General features: G+C 44.1%; 1 protein-coding gene across 1 annotated transcript in view; it reads right to left on the reverse strand.

The window, feature by feature from the left end:
- Positions 1-542: 542 nt before the first annotated feature.
- The window catches only part of KATNAL1 (katanin catalytic subunit A1 like 1), a 50,163-nt gene continuing 32,754 nt past the window's right edge, over positions 543-17,951 (reverse strand). Inside the window, exons 8-11 of the mRNA XM_080940453.1 lie at positions 17,383-17,509; positions 14,596-14,730; positions 5,152-5,278; positions 543-3,049 (exon numbers count right to left, since the gene is read on the reverse strand). Coding sequence (XP_080796579.1) covers positions 2,851-3,049; positions 5,152-5,278; positions 14,596-14,730; positions 17,383-17,509 — 588 coding nt within the window. The 3' untranslated portion in view covers positions 543-2,850. The remainder of the gene's footprint in view (positions 3,050-5,151; positions 5,279-14,595; positions 14,731-17,382; positions 17,510-17,951) is intronic.

Below are 17,951 nucleotides of genomic sequence, written 5' to 3' on the forward strand. Positions count from 1 at the left end.
TTCCTACTGTGGGCAAGGTAACATGCCTCCTGCTGCCGTGACAGTGTGCAGACAGCAGAGAGACATCTGAGTGGTCTCTTGCAGATCCGTGCAGGGGTCTAAGACAAGCCTTTGCCATCCACTGACGGCATATGAGGAGGGAGAGAGGAGGGGGTACATCTGACTAACTCAGCAGCTACGGGCCACCACCTACCCTAGTAGAGAGGCAGGCCTGCACTGCAGGTGCATGAGGACTTCAGAAGAAAAAAAAAAAAGCTTATGCAAAGATAAATATTGCCAAAGCCAGGAACCAGCAGGGTTATGAAAAGGTCTTTCCTGTCTTCCTTTCTTCCTCTTTTCCCTTTTCCTTCCTTCCTTCCTTCTTTTCCTTTTTTCCTTCCTTCCTTTCTTCTTTTTTTCCATCCTTTCTTCTCTCCCTCTCCCTCCCTCTCTCTCCCTCCCTCCCCCTCCCTCCCTCTCTCTCTCTCTCTCTCTCTCTCTCTCTCTAAGTACAAGAGGATTTGACTACGGTTGGTTGTTTCTGTTTCATTTAGGCTGGCTTCAGACAGCATGTGTGCATGCATGTGCATATGTGTGTGTGCATGCGTGCATGTGGTGGGGGGAGAAAGATCGTCAATGTGGTGGGGGGAGAAAGATCATCAATGTGGTGGGGGGAGAAAGATCATCACGATCCTTTCAGCAGTTGGCAGGCATTTGGGCTGTGTCCATCTCCTACTGACCCTGCATCAGCCTTCCACATTAGTTGTTCATTTTAAATGTTTATAAATAATCAGGCTTGGGGCCTGGAGCTGAGGCAGCTGAGCCCAGGAGCTGAAGAACAGCACTGACAATACAATAAGCCCCTTCTCAGAGTAAATCAATGAAAGCAAGTTTGTTCATGGAAGGAAAAGACCCTCAGTCTAGTTTTTCAGAATTAGTCCCATTACAATAAAATGATGTCTTTTCATTTGAATTTTTAAAATCTGTGTGAAGAGACCTGTGTACTATGGGATGTTCCCCTCTGGACCCCAGGTTAGGCACAGACCACACCCAAACACCTCCCAAGCAGGAGCCAAAAGCAAAGAGATCCTTTATTAAGCAAGAAAGTGAGACAAGGTGGCTGAATTACACAGAAACAGCAGTAAATCGTTTTGCAAGTGTTAATTTTAAGAAGAAAAGGGGGTGGTAGTGGTGGTTCTGTCTTTGAATGAGCTAGAATTTGCTGGTAAGATCTGGTTAAGTATTTTAACTAGGTTAGTCAAGATAATGAATTCTGGTTGCTTGAGCTTGGTGTTCAACCTCAGGAGCTTCAGGAACGAGATCTAACAGCTCAGTAGGGGGAGAAAGGTAAAGGGCAAAGCCTGTCAGGCCTCCGTTTGCCATGGTCAGCCTGCTAGATTCCTCCACTCTGTCTCAGAAGAAAGGGGGGCACTTTATAGTAATCAGAGGAATCCGCAAGTTTAAAGAGTCGGGTTTATGTCTCCTGAAAAGAGCATGGTGCATTTAGGTTTTAGTAAAGAGAAGAGTCAAGTGTCTCAAGCAACAAATGAAGAGCTTTAAAGTGCCTCTAAGGTGTATATAGTATATAGTTTAAAATAGGCTTGAGAATCAGGATATCATCAGACAAACTTTTAAAGTCAATTCTGAAAGCATAGATTTGCCCAATGATCCAGAAGGGGCAGGCGTAATTAACTACAGAGAACAGACATCGGGGCACAGTGTGTGTGACTGACCACACTCCTGCAGCTCCCTTTCCAAGATCCTTCTGCCTAGCTAACTGCACATCTAATGAGCATGTCAGATGTCTGTTCTAATCCTACTGCATGCATAAGTTCATAGGTTCTGTGTGTGGGGGCTGGAGGGATGGCTCGGCCATTAAGAACACTGGCTGCCCTTGTAGAGGACCTGAGAGGACCTGGATTTGGTTCGCAGAGTCCACATGGTGACTCAGACCCTCTATGATTCTAGAACCAGGGGAGCCAGTGTCCTCTTCTGACCTCCTCAGGCACTGCATGCATGCGGTATACATGCTGGCAAAATACTCACACACAGAAGAGGAGGAAAGATTCTTTTGCATTAGTCTAGGAGACTATTCTTGTTTAGAGCTCAGATTACTGATCAAAACACCAAAGTCAAATTCCCCAAAAGCATACAGTGTTATGGGTGAAAAAACAAAAAAACAAAACAAAAAAAAAAAAAAACCACAACCCAGCCATATTGATTTGAGCATACTGAGTGAAAAGTGAGAGCTTCAGAGAGCTTCAAAGGGCTGCTGCTAACAAAGTAGGACTCTTCCCGCTGTTCCAAAGGAAGCAGAGACACCCACACAAAGACTATAGGCCAGGGAAAACACTTGGCAAATGTTTAAGGAGCCATGGTAAGAGACTCTTCCCTGACGGACGTACGGCAGCTAACAGAGGAACTGGTAAGCGAGGAGGTGTAAGTACCCTAACTTCGTATTAGCCTCTCACGGGAAGTATACATTCCACAGATTTGAAGACCATTAGTTACTGAAGAGTCCACTCTCCACCATCCACTCAAAATGACAATTCCAAACAAACAGTCAATGCAAGTGTAAGCAAGAAAACTTTGCTAATGCTTTGTAAACAAGGCCCTCCCTCACAGAGCTGCTCCTTCTGCCCCAAGGCCACTGGCTTGCTTATTCTGTAGCGTAAGTATGAGCCTAGGTAGCTAGAAGCCAGCAGGCTCTAGTTTCTTAGCTACCTTTCTCTGCACCTCTAGTTGGTTTTCTTTTGTTTTGGCCTTTAAGTGAAGATTTCTCTGATTAAAAATTCCAGATTTTTTTTTTTAATTTCACGAATGTCTTTACATTTCATAAACAAGACTCCCAGAAATGGAAGAGCTGACTAATCACGCAGATCCGAACTCAACCATCCACTTTTCGTACTTCTCCAGGTCTGCCGCTGAGACAGACTTGGCGATTTTCTTAAGCGCCAACTCCAAGTCTGCTCTGGTGACAGGCATCTGCAGCTCCTCCTTGGACAGGGCCCGGATCTCTTCTGGACTCAAGCCATTGATGCGCCGCCTCATCGCCATCAAGGAAGCATCCCTGCAATCACAGGCAAGGCAGTCAGCAGCCATTCCTGTACCTGCTCTCAGTACATCAAAGACAACAGAGTTACCACAAACATTCTACTACGAAGTTACCACAAACATGTGCTTTCATGAGTCTCCAGTCACATCCTGAAGTTTCAGAAGAGGTTCAAAACCAATGCAAAAGCTGGGGAGATGGCTCATTTGGGATAGTGCTGGCTATCTATGCACAAAGACCAGAGGTTCAATTCCCACCCCAACCCCAAAACGCTGGGTATGTTGGCACATGCTTGTCATTCTAGGCCTGGGGAGGTGAAAACAGAAAGCCCTAGGGCCTGTTGGCCAGTTAGCCTAGCCTACTTGGCAAGCCTAAGGCCATTGAAAGACCTTGTCTCAAAAACCCGGGTGAGGCCGGGGTGGTACACATTTAGTCAAGTAACCAGAATGTAGAAGCAGGCAGACCTCTGTGATTTTGAGGCTAACATGGTTTACCTAGTTCAGCTAGAGATACACAGTGAGACCCTGAAAAAAGAAAAGAAAAGAAACCCACGCCTATTCACCATACAAACAAAATCAGGTGGCCAGCACCTGAGAAACAACATCTGAGATTGACCTCTGATCTCCAAGTGCACACATGTGCACAGGCATCTGCACACATTCATATACCTGCAAACACACACACACACACACACACACACACACACACACACATAGGATAGGAGTTGAGAAGTGTACTTAATCATGGAGACCAAGGACAAGCTCAGCTAGTACCCAGTTTTCTTCTCTGTGTCTCAAAAGCAGCCTGGAAGTTTAGAAAGTGGAAATCAATTTCGGGGTGCAGAACTGCATACTTGGAATAGACATTTGGCTAATGATAAAATGATTCAAGTCTACAACCCATAAGTCAGTGCCTCGGCAAATGGAGTAAAGGCAGAGATGTGAACATCTCCACACACAGGTTGCCTCGGGGGATGTCTGTGGGATGCTTCTCCTGACACTGAGCTGTCAAAGAAACAGCTGTGTCCTCATCAAGACCTACTAGAAAGGACAAGCCAGCCTCACCTCAGGTCTGCCAGTGTTTTACTATGGAGATGGTGGAAACTATAGTGGGCATGAACCTCTAGATTCAGATGCACCCAGAAAAAAACACTAGCAGAAAACATGAGAGAGACAGATGCCAACACTTGAAGGGAGAGCACGGAATCCAAGGATGCTGACCTCTCCATACAAGAACTAAAGTTCTCTTTTGTTGGTGATGTTTCTAAAATCATAAAGTCCTTAAAGTGGAAGGGAACTGAAAACTGTGTCTCTTCCGTCAATGGAACTAATCAACTTCATTCATCCTCATGCGGTCCAAATTCGCCCAATAAAGCTACACACTATTGCTTCCATAGTGTGCCTGTCCTCTGCCTTAAAGCTGATTAGCTAGAGGTTGTTCAGCCATTGTTGCCAAGTAAGACACAGTGTTTCTTAGAACAATTCAAAATCTACATGAGCTCAGTGGTGAAGCCCCTGTGTTTGGCGCCCAGTACCACAAGTCCAAAACCCCAAGAGAGTGTCTATAATCCTAGCATTTCTGAGACACAGGCAGGGGCATGGATTTATTTACAAACAGTCTTGGCAACAGAGGACCTGGTATCAAAAATGGAGCAAGAGAAAGCAAGTCGTCATATTATGTACGTGTTTGTCAGACAACCAATCAAGGTGTATATTAAGGGGAAAGCTGTACTACGATATCACAGTGAGCATGCTCGTGGGGATGACCGTTTGTGTCCTGCACTTGGGAAGACTGTCCCTCTGCCCTCAGCACTCCTTGGCTGCCTGCTGTTCTGTCTGGGGCTGAGGCCTCCTGAGCTTGGCCGTCTGGCTATTAGCATGGCTGTTGTTCATGGTTAGGCAGTCAGGTTGGTGGAAGGAAAGGGAGGGGAGAATGGCAGTAGTTATAATCTCAAAAAAAAAAAATTGTTTTTAAATGAAAGCTATTTAACAAGGAAAAATAAATGCAACCTTCCAGGGAACAGGTGTTGCCTTCAGGGCTAATGCCTCTGACTTTAAGACCACCCATCCTACACACCTAAAGCTAATGTGTGGGCTCCGCCACAGGTCACCTGGACACACCTGCAGATGTTGGTTATGTCAGCGCCCGAGTAGCCCTCAGTCTTGTCTGCGATGTCCTCCAGGTGGATGTCGGGGTCCAGCTCCACCTCCCGAAGGCTGATCTTCAGGAGCTCCGCTCTGCCTTTTGCTGTTGAAAGATGGAATGTCTTGTATAAACTTACTACTCCTTTTGCATTGGGATCCCCCTTAACATCCAGGAAAGGAAAGCAATGTAAAACAGAGACCAAGATGGAGAGGCTCCCCAGCACTTCTGTGTGCCACACAATGCAGTCTCTCTACTTTCTGTATGTCGTCACTGAACCTGATGACACTTAATCCCCCTTACAGATGACAAGTGAGAACTGAGCTCTCTATGAAGATAAACACTGTCTTCAAGCACCAGAACGGCCTCTAACTAAAAACATTTGGGGGATGCAGTGGCGACTCAGCCATCAATGGCACCAGCTGCTCTTGCAGAGGACCCAGGTTCAATTCCAAGCACCCACATGGAGCTCAAACCAACAGTAACTCCAGTTCCAAGGGATCTGATGCCCTCTTCTGGTCTCCGTAGACATTGCATGAATGTGGTTCTAATACATGCTGGCAAAATACCTAAACACATATAATTACTTTTAAAATAGAAGAACTATTTGGTCTAGTTTATCAAGAGACAGAATGAAGTTCCTCAGAAGAACCCTGTTCAAATGTTAGGATGACAGATTTAAGGAGCTCTTGTCCATGGTTCAGAAAAGCTTCTAAGACTTAGAGAGTGCGAACGGCTCCTGGGTGAAGCTTTATTGGGGTACTTGGTGCCAGCATGGTATCCTTCCAGTGCTGGCACAGATACAGCTCAGTGCTGAGCCACTTGGCATTTTGTTGCTATAGTTTGAGGCAGACTTGCTTGAATAAAACACTCTGACAGTCCATGACAGGTTCACCTGAGTCTTTCCTAAGATACAACATAAAGTTATTTTCAACTATTATTTTAAGAAATTTTAAATGTATAGGAAATTATCCTTTACATCTCTTCACCATTCACTGGGTGCTACCATTACCACTCGAGCTCCCTACTACACACACACACACACACACACACACACACACACACACACGTGAATTGAGAGCTGCCTGCAGGTAACATTATACCCCGCACATTCATGAGCATGCCTTTCCTGAGAACAAAGACACATATGCATACTTTTTACTACTACCAGGACATACACCAGCAGGGCCTTGGTAAGTACCTGAAGCACAACTCAAAAGTGCAGTGACCTGTCCGCTGGCTTCCTGGCATCTACCCCATCATGTCCTACATTCCCATGCTCAGCATTGTCTTTCATTAGAGTCTGCCCCTACCTGCTTACCATTATATTAGCTTTTTCCTTCATGAGACTCACAATTCTTCCCCAATTCCTAACATCAAAGCAAACTGTCTGCAGAGGTCTGTTTACAGGAAGGTAAGAGCCGAGATGCTCTGGAAGAGCAGAGGGGTGGAAAGAGCTGCTGCTGACGATTTATATGATGGCCTGCAGAGCGACAGCAGCCTGCCAGCCGGAGGGACTCTCTGGACATGAACAGATCGGTGGGACAGAAATGGCAGTGAGATGGGTTCTAGGCTCCGGGTGATGACAGGAGGGCTGGGCAATGAAGAAAAGAAAACCTATCTTCAGAGAAAATGAGATCCAATTTCCTCCGTACTATAAGTTAAAAAAAAAAAAAAAAAGTATTGCCGATACATTACAAGTCAAATAAGTGTAAAATTATAAGCATTTCAAGAAATAACTAGGAAAATGGTTAATGATCTCTGGGAGAACTCTCAGGATACAGGTTTTTAAAAAGGAATGCTGGGGCTCACCATCAAAGCAAGAGGGCCCAAGTTTGGATCCCTCACATAAACACATCAAAATCTGGGAGGGGGAGTATGAACTGAGATCCCTGAGCTAGGAGGCAGACACGAGTCCTGAAGGCTCACTAGCCAGCCAGTCTAGTTGTCAATACGCTCCATGTAGGTGAGAGACCCTGTCTCAAAGAATGAGGGGGTGACAGGAGAAGACACCCAACACTGGCCTCTGGTCTCCAGAGACACGTGCACAGCACTTGTGCACACATGATCACATGCACGTAGCTATGCACACCACACCACACACACACACACACACACACACACACACACACACACAAGAGAACAAGGGAAGAACTTTACCATGCAGAACACACTTGAATTGGGGACTCCTATTATCACAAGAACCATGTCCCGAAGTCTTCTTATGTTGAAGTCCTAACTTCAAGACCTTTGGAGTTTGACTGCACTTGACAGGTGTTTTTTAGAAGACCTCAAAAGAGGTGTGTCCTAACCCAATGTGACCAGTGTTCTTACAGAGAGGTTAGGGCACAGACGTACTTAGGTGGAAGGTCACATGTGGATTCCAGAAGAAGATGGCACCAACCAGGCAAAGAGAGGGTCTCGGAGTAAAAGATATCTACACAGCCTTGATCCTAAGGAAAGTGGAATAATCCCTTGCTTGCTCAGGTGACATAACAGCATTAATTCTGAGGGACACACAGCTAGTCTACACTGTTGGTGACTTGCCCCGAAGACTTGCTGGAGAATACCTGTACCCAAGCATTACAGTAAACAGCGGCTTCAGCTCCTTTCCTAGAACCTGGACAGCCACTTTAGGAGGAAACACAGTCTTTCCCTGGGTCTACAGATGTTACATGGCTAAGATAGAATGAGATGGCCTAGGTCCCTTCATCCTATGTCTGTCCTCCTGGCTGGCTTATCCTCTGGGTAGATTCTACTCACCTGCTCGTAGATGGGCTAAGTATTAGAAGACTGTCTTGTCCTCTAATTCAGGGTTAATGTGACAGAGATGTGCCTGGTCTCTCACTCCCCTTCAGGGTAAAGTCCCCTACCAGCCACAATGACCAGGACACAGAATCAAAGGAATGAGGAGAGGCAGCGCCTGTGGCACTGCAGGGCCTCTGCCTGTGCCCAGGAGAACCCATGTTCCTCCCTGGGTTCCCTTCTCCTTTGTCATTCCTTCCCTGAATGCAGAACCAGCTCTGCGGTGGAGAAGCTGGCTTTAAGCAGATATTTCTCTTCTCCATTTCCCCACTGCTAAATAATAGGTTTTTTTTATCTCCAACACTCACGTAAGAGATTTCCTACCACGCATGCACCCCACACCTGGGTATCATGACACCTTTGTCTTGGACTTTGTGACTTAGAGAACCTTGAGCAAGTGGATTTCTGTTGTTTAATGCAACTAGGCTATGTTTTAGGCTTGCAATAGCACCCCTAAAAGTGAACACAGTGGGATACAGCACACAGCTTAGAAAGGAATTACAGCTGCATATGGAAACATGCTGAGCAAAAGCAGCAGACAGAGAGACACCATTTTGTGACTGAATTTATGCAAAATTGCAAAAGAAATTAAAGTGTTTGGAAATCTATTAATAAGTGATACAATCACGAGGAAAAACAATAAATCATTTTTATAAAAGGAAGGACAGTGGTTAGCAGGGGGCCTGGAAGGACACTCTGGGGACTGCTGAGTTCTGAGGATGTCCTGTTTCTTTCCTAGAAGTGGGGACAAGAGCATCTGACTTACCAATTATTGAATAAACAGAGAATGCTAATAAACGATTCAGCCCCAAAGTTCACGCACACACAGCCAAGTGAGACAGGCCAGTGCGAGTAGTCACCGTAGGGAGACAACAGGCAAGCATTCTCAAATGCTTAGAAAAAAGGAAAGGAAGGGTAGGACTCAGGACTCACCCCCGGGTACCATGTTCTGGAGATGGAAATAAGCCTCAGGGCCTTTGGGACAAACACGTTCGGGTCACTGGCGCAGAGACACAGTCTGACAGTGCATGACAGCTGAGTCTCTAAGTGAAGTCCCTTCAGTCACTGTTCTAGGTAAGATCATCTCATAAGCTCAAACAGTAATTAAGCACTACTGTAAGGAAAAGAAATGTATTGAAGTCATAAGATTATCAAAAGCAGCAGAATAAAAGTGACAGTTGGGGCAGGTGACATACAGCAGGGCCTGTGAGCTGAAATTCTACCAATTAATTAAATTAGATAGCCCGGAGGCCAAGTCACAGGAGAGATCAAGTAATATGTTATAAAAGTACAGCTTCAAAATTCATAGGCAAAACTTCCCTTTCTATCCATGGAGAAACAATTGATTCCAGACCAGCCCACCTATGGCTTAGCCAAAGTCATGAAGCCAAGTATTTTCAAGTTTGGGTGTTCACCTGTTTGTATGGTTATGACCCTGTGTGTTCAATGCCTGTGAAGGTCAGAAGATGGCTGTGAGCTCCCATGTTAGTGTTGGGAATCAAACCAGGGTTCTCTCAAAAAGCAACCAGTGCTCTTAAACCACTGGCCTTCTTTCCAGCCCCAAAAATTTTAAGATGAGTTTTTCTTACTTTTACCTCTGAGTGCCAGCAGGAATACCCTTTATAGAAAAACAATACTCAGACACTCTACAAACAGAGCGTATGGCATAAATCCCAGGGTATATTAAGAAACAGAAAAATGCAAATAAATAAAGAAAACTAAAAACAGTGAATAGAAGCAGGGTAGTCTGAAGGTTAGAATGGCCATCATAAAGTAGGAAGGGGCAACCTAGTTTTGAGTAAACATTGAGGTAAAGTGCAGAGGCCTGAAATAATGTATTAGTCCTACAGTTTCTGTGAATTGGGAACCTAGAAGCAGCTTATCTGGAATGTCTGGCTTGGGATCCACAATGGCTAATTTATATGGTCAACTTGGCTGGGACCAAAGTGCCTAAAATTTATGTCAAGTTTTATTCTGGAGATCAGTATTTAAGTTGGTGACTTTGAGGATGGCAAAGCATCTGCACCCTGTGGACGTGCCAGCTTCTGTGATTGCATGAGCCATACCCAGAATTATTCCTCCCTTCCATTCATCCATTCAGTCCATCCCATCCAATCCAACCCATCTATCCATCCATCTCTCCTCCTCCTCCTCTTCTCTCCTCTTCTCTCCTCTTCTCTCTCACTCCTTCCAGCACCCCACCATCAACACACAGACAGACAGAGAAGAAGACAGACAGATACACTCTTGGTCCTTTTTCTTTGTCTGACCTAGAACATACCCTAGTTTCCTTCTGTTGTTGTGATAAGCTATTCTGATCAGAGTGACTCATCTGAAGAATGGGTTTATTTGGCTCCCATATCCAGGTCACAGTCTAAAGGAGGGAAGTCAGAGTAGGAACTCAACCAGGAGAGCAAAAGCCAGACTGCTCTATACTCAACACAACATTACCTCCAACCAGGGAATTCACTCACAGCTAATAGCTACAGCAGAAACATGGAGAAATGCTGATTGCTGGCTTACTGACTTTCTGATATAGCTCAGGCCCAACTGCATCAGAATGGTGCTACCCACAGTAGACTGGCCCCACCTGCATTAACTCAAAATCAAGACAACCCCCGGCAGACATGCTCCCGGGCCAATCTGATAGAGGCAATCCATTGAGACTCTCTTCTGGGGTGACTCTAAGCTGTGTCAAGTGGACAGTTAAAACTAAATAGGACAGAAAGCATCTCATGAGGTGTACTACAGGCCTAGACTAGTCGATCTAGAAGCAGCTCATTTCTGTAACTGGCAAAATGGCGGCTGTTAGTAAAAGTCTTCCGTTCCTATGTGGGCTTCCCCATGGCTGCCTGAGTAACCCCATGTCATGGCTGCCTGGCCCTCGTGAGAAGAACGTCAGACAGAAACTATCGTTTTTATGATCTAGGATTAGAAGTTCTTAGCCTCACTTCTGCCACCCTGCTCTGAGACACAGGCCACACAGGGAAAGAGCTGCATGATTAAAGGGAAGGGAGACAAGTAGACAAGACAACAGGGAGGAATCCCAGCAAAGCAACGACCTATTTACAAACTGGAAATGACAGATCATCAAAACACACCTAAAATAGACACTCACACAGCAGACACAAAGCAGAAAAGAGATGGCAAAGGAAAGGGTCAGTGGACAAAGACGGATGGAGGCTACCAGACAAAAAGGTTAGAGGAAACAGCTGCCACCCCATTGACAGATGCAGTCAGACCAAGACATCCAACACTCATCCGGGATAAAGAAGAAAGGGGACTGAACGATATAGGCAACCACTGCAGTACGAAGGGCACCATCTTAAAAACAGCGGGGAGGAGAGTAACCAGCCAGCCGGTTGCTACAGTCAAATGCCTGCCACTCCTGTCACTATTCAGTGTTTATGCAGGGACACTAGTTCATCAGCCACCAAACACCCAACTGTTAGTTCATTTACAATGGCCTCAACCTAAAAAGAGTCTAATATTAACCAACAGGGAATGGGGACAATATTCATACAGTGAAACAACAGAAATGGCGAATCAGCTCAGTGGGGAGAAGGAGGGCAGACTAGGAAGGGCTCACGGAGCCTTTTCTGGAGGAAAGGTGCATCACTTCTTGGTGTGCTCTCATGGTGGCACACAGCTGCCACATCTCAGACTCTTAAGGGAATAAATTTTATTGTGTCTAAGTCAACCCACAGTAAGACCGATTTAAAAACAAAGAATTAACTCGAGGTGGAAGGACACACCTCAACACACTAAGGGACAATGACAGCTGACATGGCATTAAAAACAGAGGCTGAGAATGGTAGTAGCACAGTGAGTAAGAACCCCTAAGGCGGAGTTCCTCTGATGATGAGGAGACAGGGGCTTAACCTCAGCATGGCTCAGAAGTCACGTGAAAAGTCCAGAAGCCCGCTAACATCCCAGAAGTAGGCATGTTGGTAGTGTGCACTGTGTGAAAATGGTAGAAACAGCTGTCAGTTGCACAGCTGGTTCTGCCCTAGGCTAACACAGCTCCTGGAGACCACCTTGTAGCTTCCCCTTGAAGGGAATGAGAAGAGGGACCTGTGCACCTCACATTCCAGCTTTCCATAGCACTGCTGGCTCAGGGTGAGCAATGTGGAGAGATCAGCACACTGTGACCTCAGTGTCACCAAACAGAATGCTCCAGGTGCTTAAGGACCAGAAGCCTATGGAACCTTGAGAAAAACCACACACAGCTCCATGGGGTAAGTGTCCAGGCTTTTCCCCTGGAGGAAAAAGAAGAGGAAAACAAATGTCTAACTGTATCTAATGTCTGGCATTCAGGAAAACTGTCTAGGGCACTGATTTCTGCCTCACTAGACAGGCACAGTCAGAGCTGACTCTCTGAGTTTAACCGTGTTTTCTGAAAGGAGAAAACAGAGTACCAAGCTGAGGCTGGTCTTCTTTTTTAAGAGCAAATGTTAACAGCTGTGACTTTTTTACCCACTATGACTTACATTATCTACACTGCATACGTGTCTAGAGACATGCAATGAAGAAAGTGTAGAGAAATTCTACCTTCACTCAGTTGACACAATCTAGAGTTAGTCTGTACGATCTGTTGTGGTGACTCCTTATTTCTAACATTGGTAATTGATCTGATGTTCTTGATTATTCCTCTAGAGATTTTTTAATCCAAATATTTGCCTTGTTAATATTCTATTTCATATTTTCCTTAACATTTTTATAATATATTTTCCAACATACAGAGGCTAATGTGTTTCCATCTAAAATAGTGTCTATTCAAGCCTTCCCCCTTTTTAAAAGATTTATTTATTTTATTTATATGAGCACACTGTAGCTGTCTTCATACACACAGATATGAGAGCACCAGATCTCATCACAGATGGTTATGAGCCATGGTATGGTTGCTGGAAATTTGACTTCTGGAAAAACAGTCAGTGCTCTTAATTGCTAAGCCATCTCTCCACCCTTCAATCCTTCCTTTATAATATACATGTCTACAGACCTTAAATTTACTATGCCATATCACAATATTTAGTGTGACATAGTTTTTTACCAAGATAAAATATTTTCTATTTTTCTAATTTTCTTGAACCCCTTTGTTATTCAGAGTTAACTTGTTTAGTAGTAAAATATTGGGGTAATCTAAATATCTTACTGTTTCTTAATTCAAGTCCATTGCTGTCTAGAATACACTCTGCAAGATGCCAGTTTTTAAGATTTTTATTAAATTGAGAAAGTTCCTTTTAATGGTATTAGAACTGAATATACACATAGAAGAAATAAAAGCCAACCTATGCATACAACTAATTCAAGGAGAATCACAGAGCTAAATATAGTTTCTAAAAGTCAACAGAAGAAGAAAACTTTGCAGCCTGGGGATAAGCAAACATTTCCTAAGATACAGGAAGCCCTATTAATAAAAAACAAAACAAAACAAAACAAAAGCCTTGAAAAAAGATCTTTACCAGTTTAAAATACTCTGGCTATCCAGAAACGACTTTAAGAAAATTGAAAAGCAAACTACGAACTGGAAGACAAAACTATAAAAAACATGAATATAAAGAGAATTTATATAAAGCATGAATAAAATATTAAAATTATAAAACAGAAGGAAATACTACATAAGCTCCTGGAAAGATGCTCAATATCTTAAGTCATCAGAGAACACAGACTGACACAGTGAGATGCCATTTCACACAGACCAGAGCAATAACAGAAGCACTGGTGACAGTGATAATGACCGTGACAATATAACAATATAACATAGTGTGACCACTCAGGTTTGGGTATTTCCTATAAAGTTAAGTGCAGGTGCCTTGCTAGAAGTAAACACAGCATCAGTCTTATAAAGATTGACTGATCTATCCTATTCATATGATCCCAAAGACCAAAAACCAGTCATTCATAAAATAATAATAGCCAAAAATTAGAAACAACTCCTGTGCCCATCAACAGAGGAAGCAACACACAGCAGCACCTTTACATGGAGAAGAAACTGATGCAGATATAGTCACATGTGCAGATCTCAGACTGTACACTGTCATGACCCCGTGTATACAAAGCTTAGGGAAAGAGAAGCTGGTCGGCAGTGATGGAGGGCCATTGGAGAGTTGGGTGAAGTCTGAGGCACACAGGCTTTCTGGGGTAACGGAAAGTTCCCACATCCTTTCTAGGATATAGATTCAACTTGACAATACAGTTAAAAGAACTCATCCAATCATACACTTAAGATACACACACACCTTTCGTTACATATCCATGTATCTCAAAGAAAAAAGATTGAAAAATTCAACACTCAAGAATTCAACACTCAAGAGGAAATCACTTTTCAAAGTACCTAAGCCAACATTTTAAAAATATTTAAATAAGGACTAGTGAAATCCGATTTTAAAAGTAAAAACTCAAATGGTACCAAACGTATCAGCACAAATACTGCTCTGTATTCTCTGAGATGCAGAGGCCAGCACAGGGTCTATATTTCCATCACCCAGACTGGCCTTCTAACACCACAGAGGTCTCCAAACAAAGCGCCAGTGATGCAGAAATATAAATAAACAGAAAAGGGTCAACAGGCAATGGCAGAAAGTTCCAAATCCAGTAAAAGGAAGGCATCATACCTGTCGGGAGAGGAATGTAGATCCTTTTCTCTAGTCTCCTGCGCAAAGCTTCATCGATGTCCCATGGGAAGTTCGTAGCAGCCAGGACCATCACCATTTTGGATGGATCATCATTTTCTAAGGCTCCTCCAACTCCTGGGCACAGGGAGCAGTGAGAAGGCTGTCAGTGTCACTGTGATGGCCACTGAAACCCCTTCCCTCAGCCAGAATCTCCAAGTGTTAGCCACAGCTCTTGGTGGGGCCTCAGTGAGGCAACTTCACCACCTCTGTGACCTCGAGCAAAACCATGCATCAACACAGAGCACAGCTGAGGAGCCGAAGAACTCAGCAACCCAGGGCAGGGCTCTCCAGTCTTGCTGTAAGAAAACAGTGCATATTGCTTCTGAAGACTCAGAGTCTGCGGCCCACTTGGTCCTTTCATGTTTTCTCTATAAATTACCTCTTTTCTGATTGTGTGTGTGTGTGTGTGTGTGTGTGTGTGTGTGTGTGTGAGAGAGAGAGAGAGAGAGAGAGAGATTTAGTTGGCTTTCTCAAGAAGTGAGAACAGCTGAAACACTGCATAGTGGTCTATGAGCAGAAAAAGCATTGTCTGCTTCTTCACGATTACAGTTTTAGGATTAAAACTTCTTTCAGGGCATGGTAGTGTACATTTTTATCCCAGCACCTGGGAGGTGGAGGCAGATGAATCTGTGAGTTCAAGGCCAGCCTGGTCTATTTAGAAAGTTTGAAGAAAGCAAGATTTAAAGAATAAAGAGACTCTGTCTCAAAAACAAAAACAACAACAAACGAACAACAAAAACTTTGAGGGTTCACAATTGGCGCAGGGCAATGCACAGTGGAATATTTCATACATAAGTTCACAAACATGATTATCAAAATAGTGGATTTCGAGCAACCCAGTTCAACATGCATAATAAATAAATCATTATAAGTGTCTTCTTAAATTATCCTTATGAGGAATAAAGTTCTCCAACTAACAAACAGCCCTAATGTTGAATGAAATCCTGCTAGCTGAATGTGTATTCAGTTATGTCCTGGCCCCAATTTTAAATATCTAATGTTTTCTGTTACGCTTTCCTCTCAGATAAACACATTGCTTCCTTTCATCTATAAGCAGGCACTGAAATGGACTGACTGAAGAACAGGTGGCCTGGTACACGATGTCATTGTTGGTGTCTAAGAGCCTGGCACTGTGTGCCACATAATGTTAAGTACCTATCCTAAGTGTAGTGGTTTGAATGAAAATGGTTCCAATTGGCTCAGATGTGTGAGCTCTGAAGCCAAGTTTGTGGAACTGTTTGGAAAGAATTAGGAGGTGTGGTTTTTGTTTTTGAGGAAGTATATCATTGGGGGTGGGCTTTGAGGTTTCAAAAGCCCAGCCCAGGTTGCAAATCAGATGTGAGCTCTCAAGCCATTTCTCCAGCACTATTCCTGCCAGGCACCCCACTGTGATACTAATGATGAACCCCCTGAAACTGTAAGCAAGACCCCAATTAAATGCTTTCTTCTATAAGTTGCCTTGGTTGTAATGTCTCTTCACAGAAACAAGATAGTAACCAAGACACTGGGTGTCCAAAGCTGGTGGATGATCAGAAACAACACTTGCTGGATATTGTAGACACATTTTTCTCTTTTCCTGCAGACTGCTTAAACTGTCTGTTGTAACTCACACAACTACCAGAGTGAGCTTAGAAGTGTTGCACCCCTAACTCTCTTTCATGGCTCCCCAAATGCTTTTCCTCTTCTTCTGGACAATTCTAGCCAGTGCATCAAAGCTCATCTGCCTCTCAAGCTGCAGTCCTCCCACTGTGACCACTGTGACTCCTATACCCAGAGTTTCCTTCTGCCACAGAGGGGACTACTGTGTGACATTCTAATCAGCTATTTGCCTCTGACATAGCAGCTGGCTAGTCTCAAAGGTTTGGCCTCAGAACTTTTGATGTTCTTAAGAATCTCTGGAACTCTAAGGAGTTCTCATTGTATGGATTATGTCTGCCAATATTTGCTATTAGAAACTGAAGCACAGAAAGGGTAGACATTGGCTCAGTGGTGCTTGCCTATCAGACACAAGACTCCAAGTTCTAGCCCCAGCACGGTAAGTAGATGGATGGATGGATGGATGGATGGATGGATGGATGGATGGATGGATGGACGGACAGACGGACGAATGGACAGACAGACGGACGAATGGACAGACAGACACAGATAGATATTGAATGTTCAAACTATTAACTCACTGTAAAAGTATTCTCCATGACTCATCAAATTAAGATAAACAACGTATCTTATGAAAGACAACCATCGTTTTCAAAAGTGTTCAAGTCTTGGTTAGAAGACTTCTCACATGGCTCGGCATCTGAGTGAATAAGAGACTAGCTGCCCTCCCCCTCTGCTTCTGCCTCCGTGCTTTGGGACACTCCCAAGTTTCAGGATCCCTGGAATACTCTGGTACATACTTGTGAGAGAATTAAATCAAAGTCAAAACCAGTAAATGTGCTTTGATGTTATTATTGAAACCATGTAGCCCCTGCAGAGCCCTCCAATGGTCTGAAGGCCAGTCGCACCTTTAGAGCCTTGGTGGGCATAGAAGGCCTGTGCTCCATCACCTAGAGCCCTGACCAGGACACGGTTCACTGTAAGTATCCAGGGAGTCCTTTGGATGCATAAACAAGTGGGTGATTGAGCGAGGGATTAAAAGTGAGTCACTGCTGCCTTCTGATTCGTTCACTAAGAATTTCAGAGCACAACTCTAGACAAACAGTTTGAGACACTCATTACGTTACATACCATCCATCTGGATGAGGAGCTCGGACTTGACTCTGCGGCTTGCCTCATGTTCGTCAGACGTCCCTCTTCGACTGCAGATAGAATCGATTTCGTCGATGAAGATGGTGGTGGGGGCATAGAACCTAGCCTTGGGAAGAATATGTTAAAGCAACCATTTAGTGATCTCATAAAGCGCTCTGTGTTTTTAATTAGCTTTTGGTTTCCTTCTAAAATAGTGGCGAATGGAGGCTGTGGTTTTTGCCTATTAGGAGTGCCACCACTACCTTATCCCTGACAATCATTTTAGGAAAAGCCAATTCAAAACTAAAGCTTACATAGTTGGTGATGCTGGGTGAAAGATACGTAGAGATTCATCATATTATTTTTCCACTTTTTGTTTGTTTGCCATCATTTTAAGGCCGGTGTCACTGTGCAGCTCTAATTGGTCTGAAGTGGCTATGTAAACTGCACTTGCCTCAAACTTAAACTCAGAGATCCACCTGCCTGCCCCCCAAGGCATATGCTGCCACGCCTGGCAATTCTTTCGTGTTTTATGATGAGAAATTTCTATCATGGAAAAAAAAAATCTT

Source organism: Micromys minutus, assembly GCF_963924665.1.
Source record: "Micromys minutus genome assembly, chromosome: 29".
Classification (NCBI taxonomy): domain Eukaryota; kingdom Metazoa; phylum Chordata; class Mammalia; order Rodentia; family Muridae; genus Micromys; species Micromys minutus.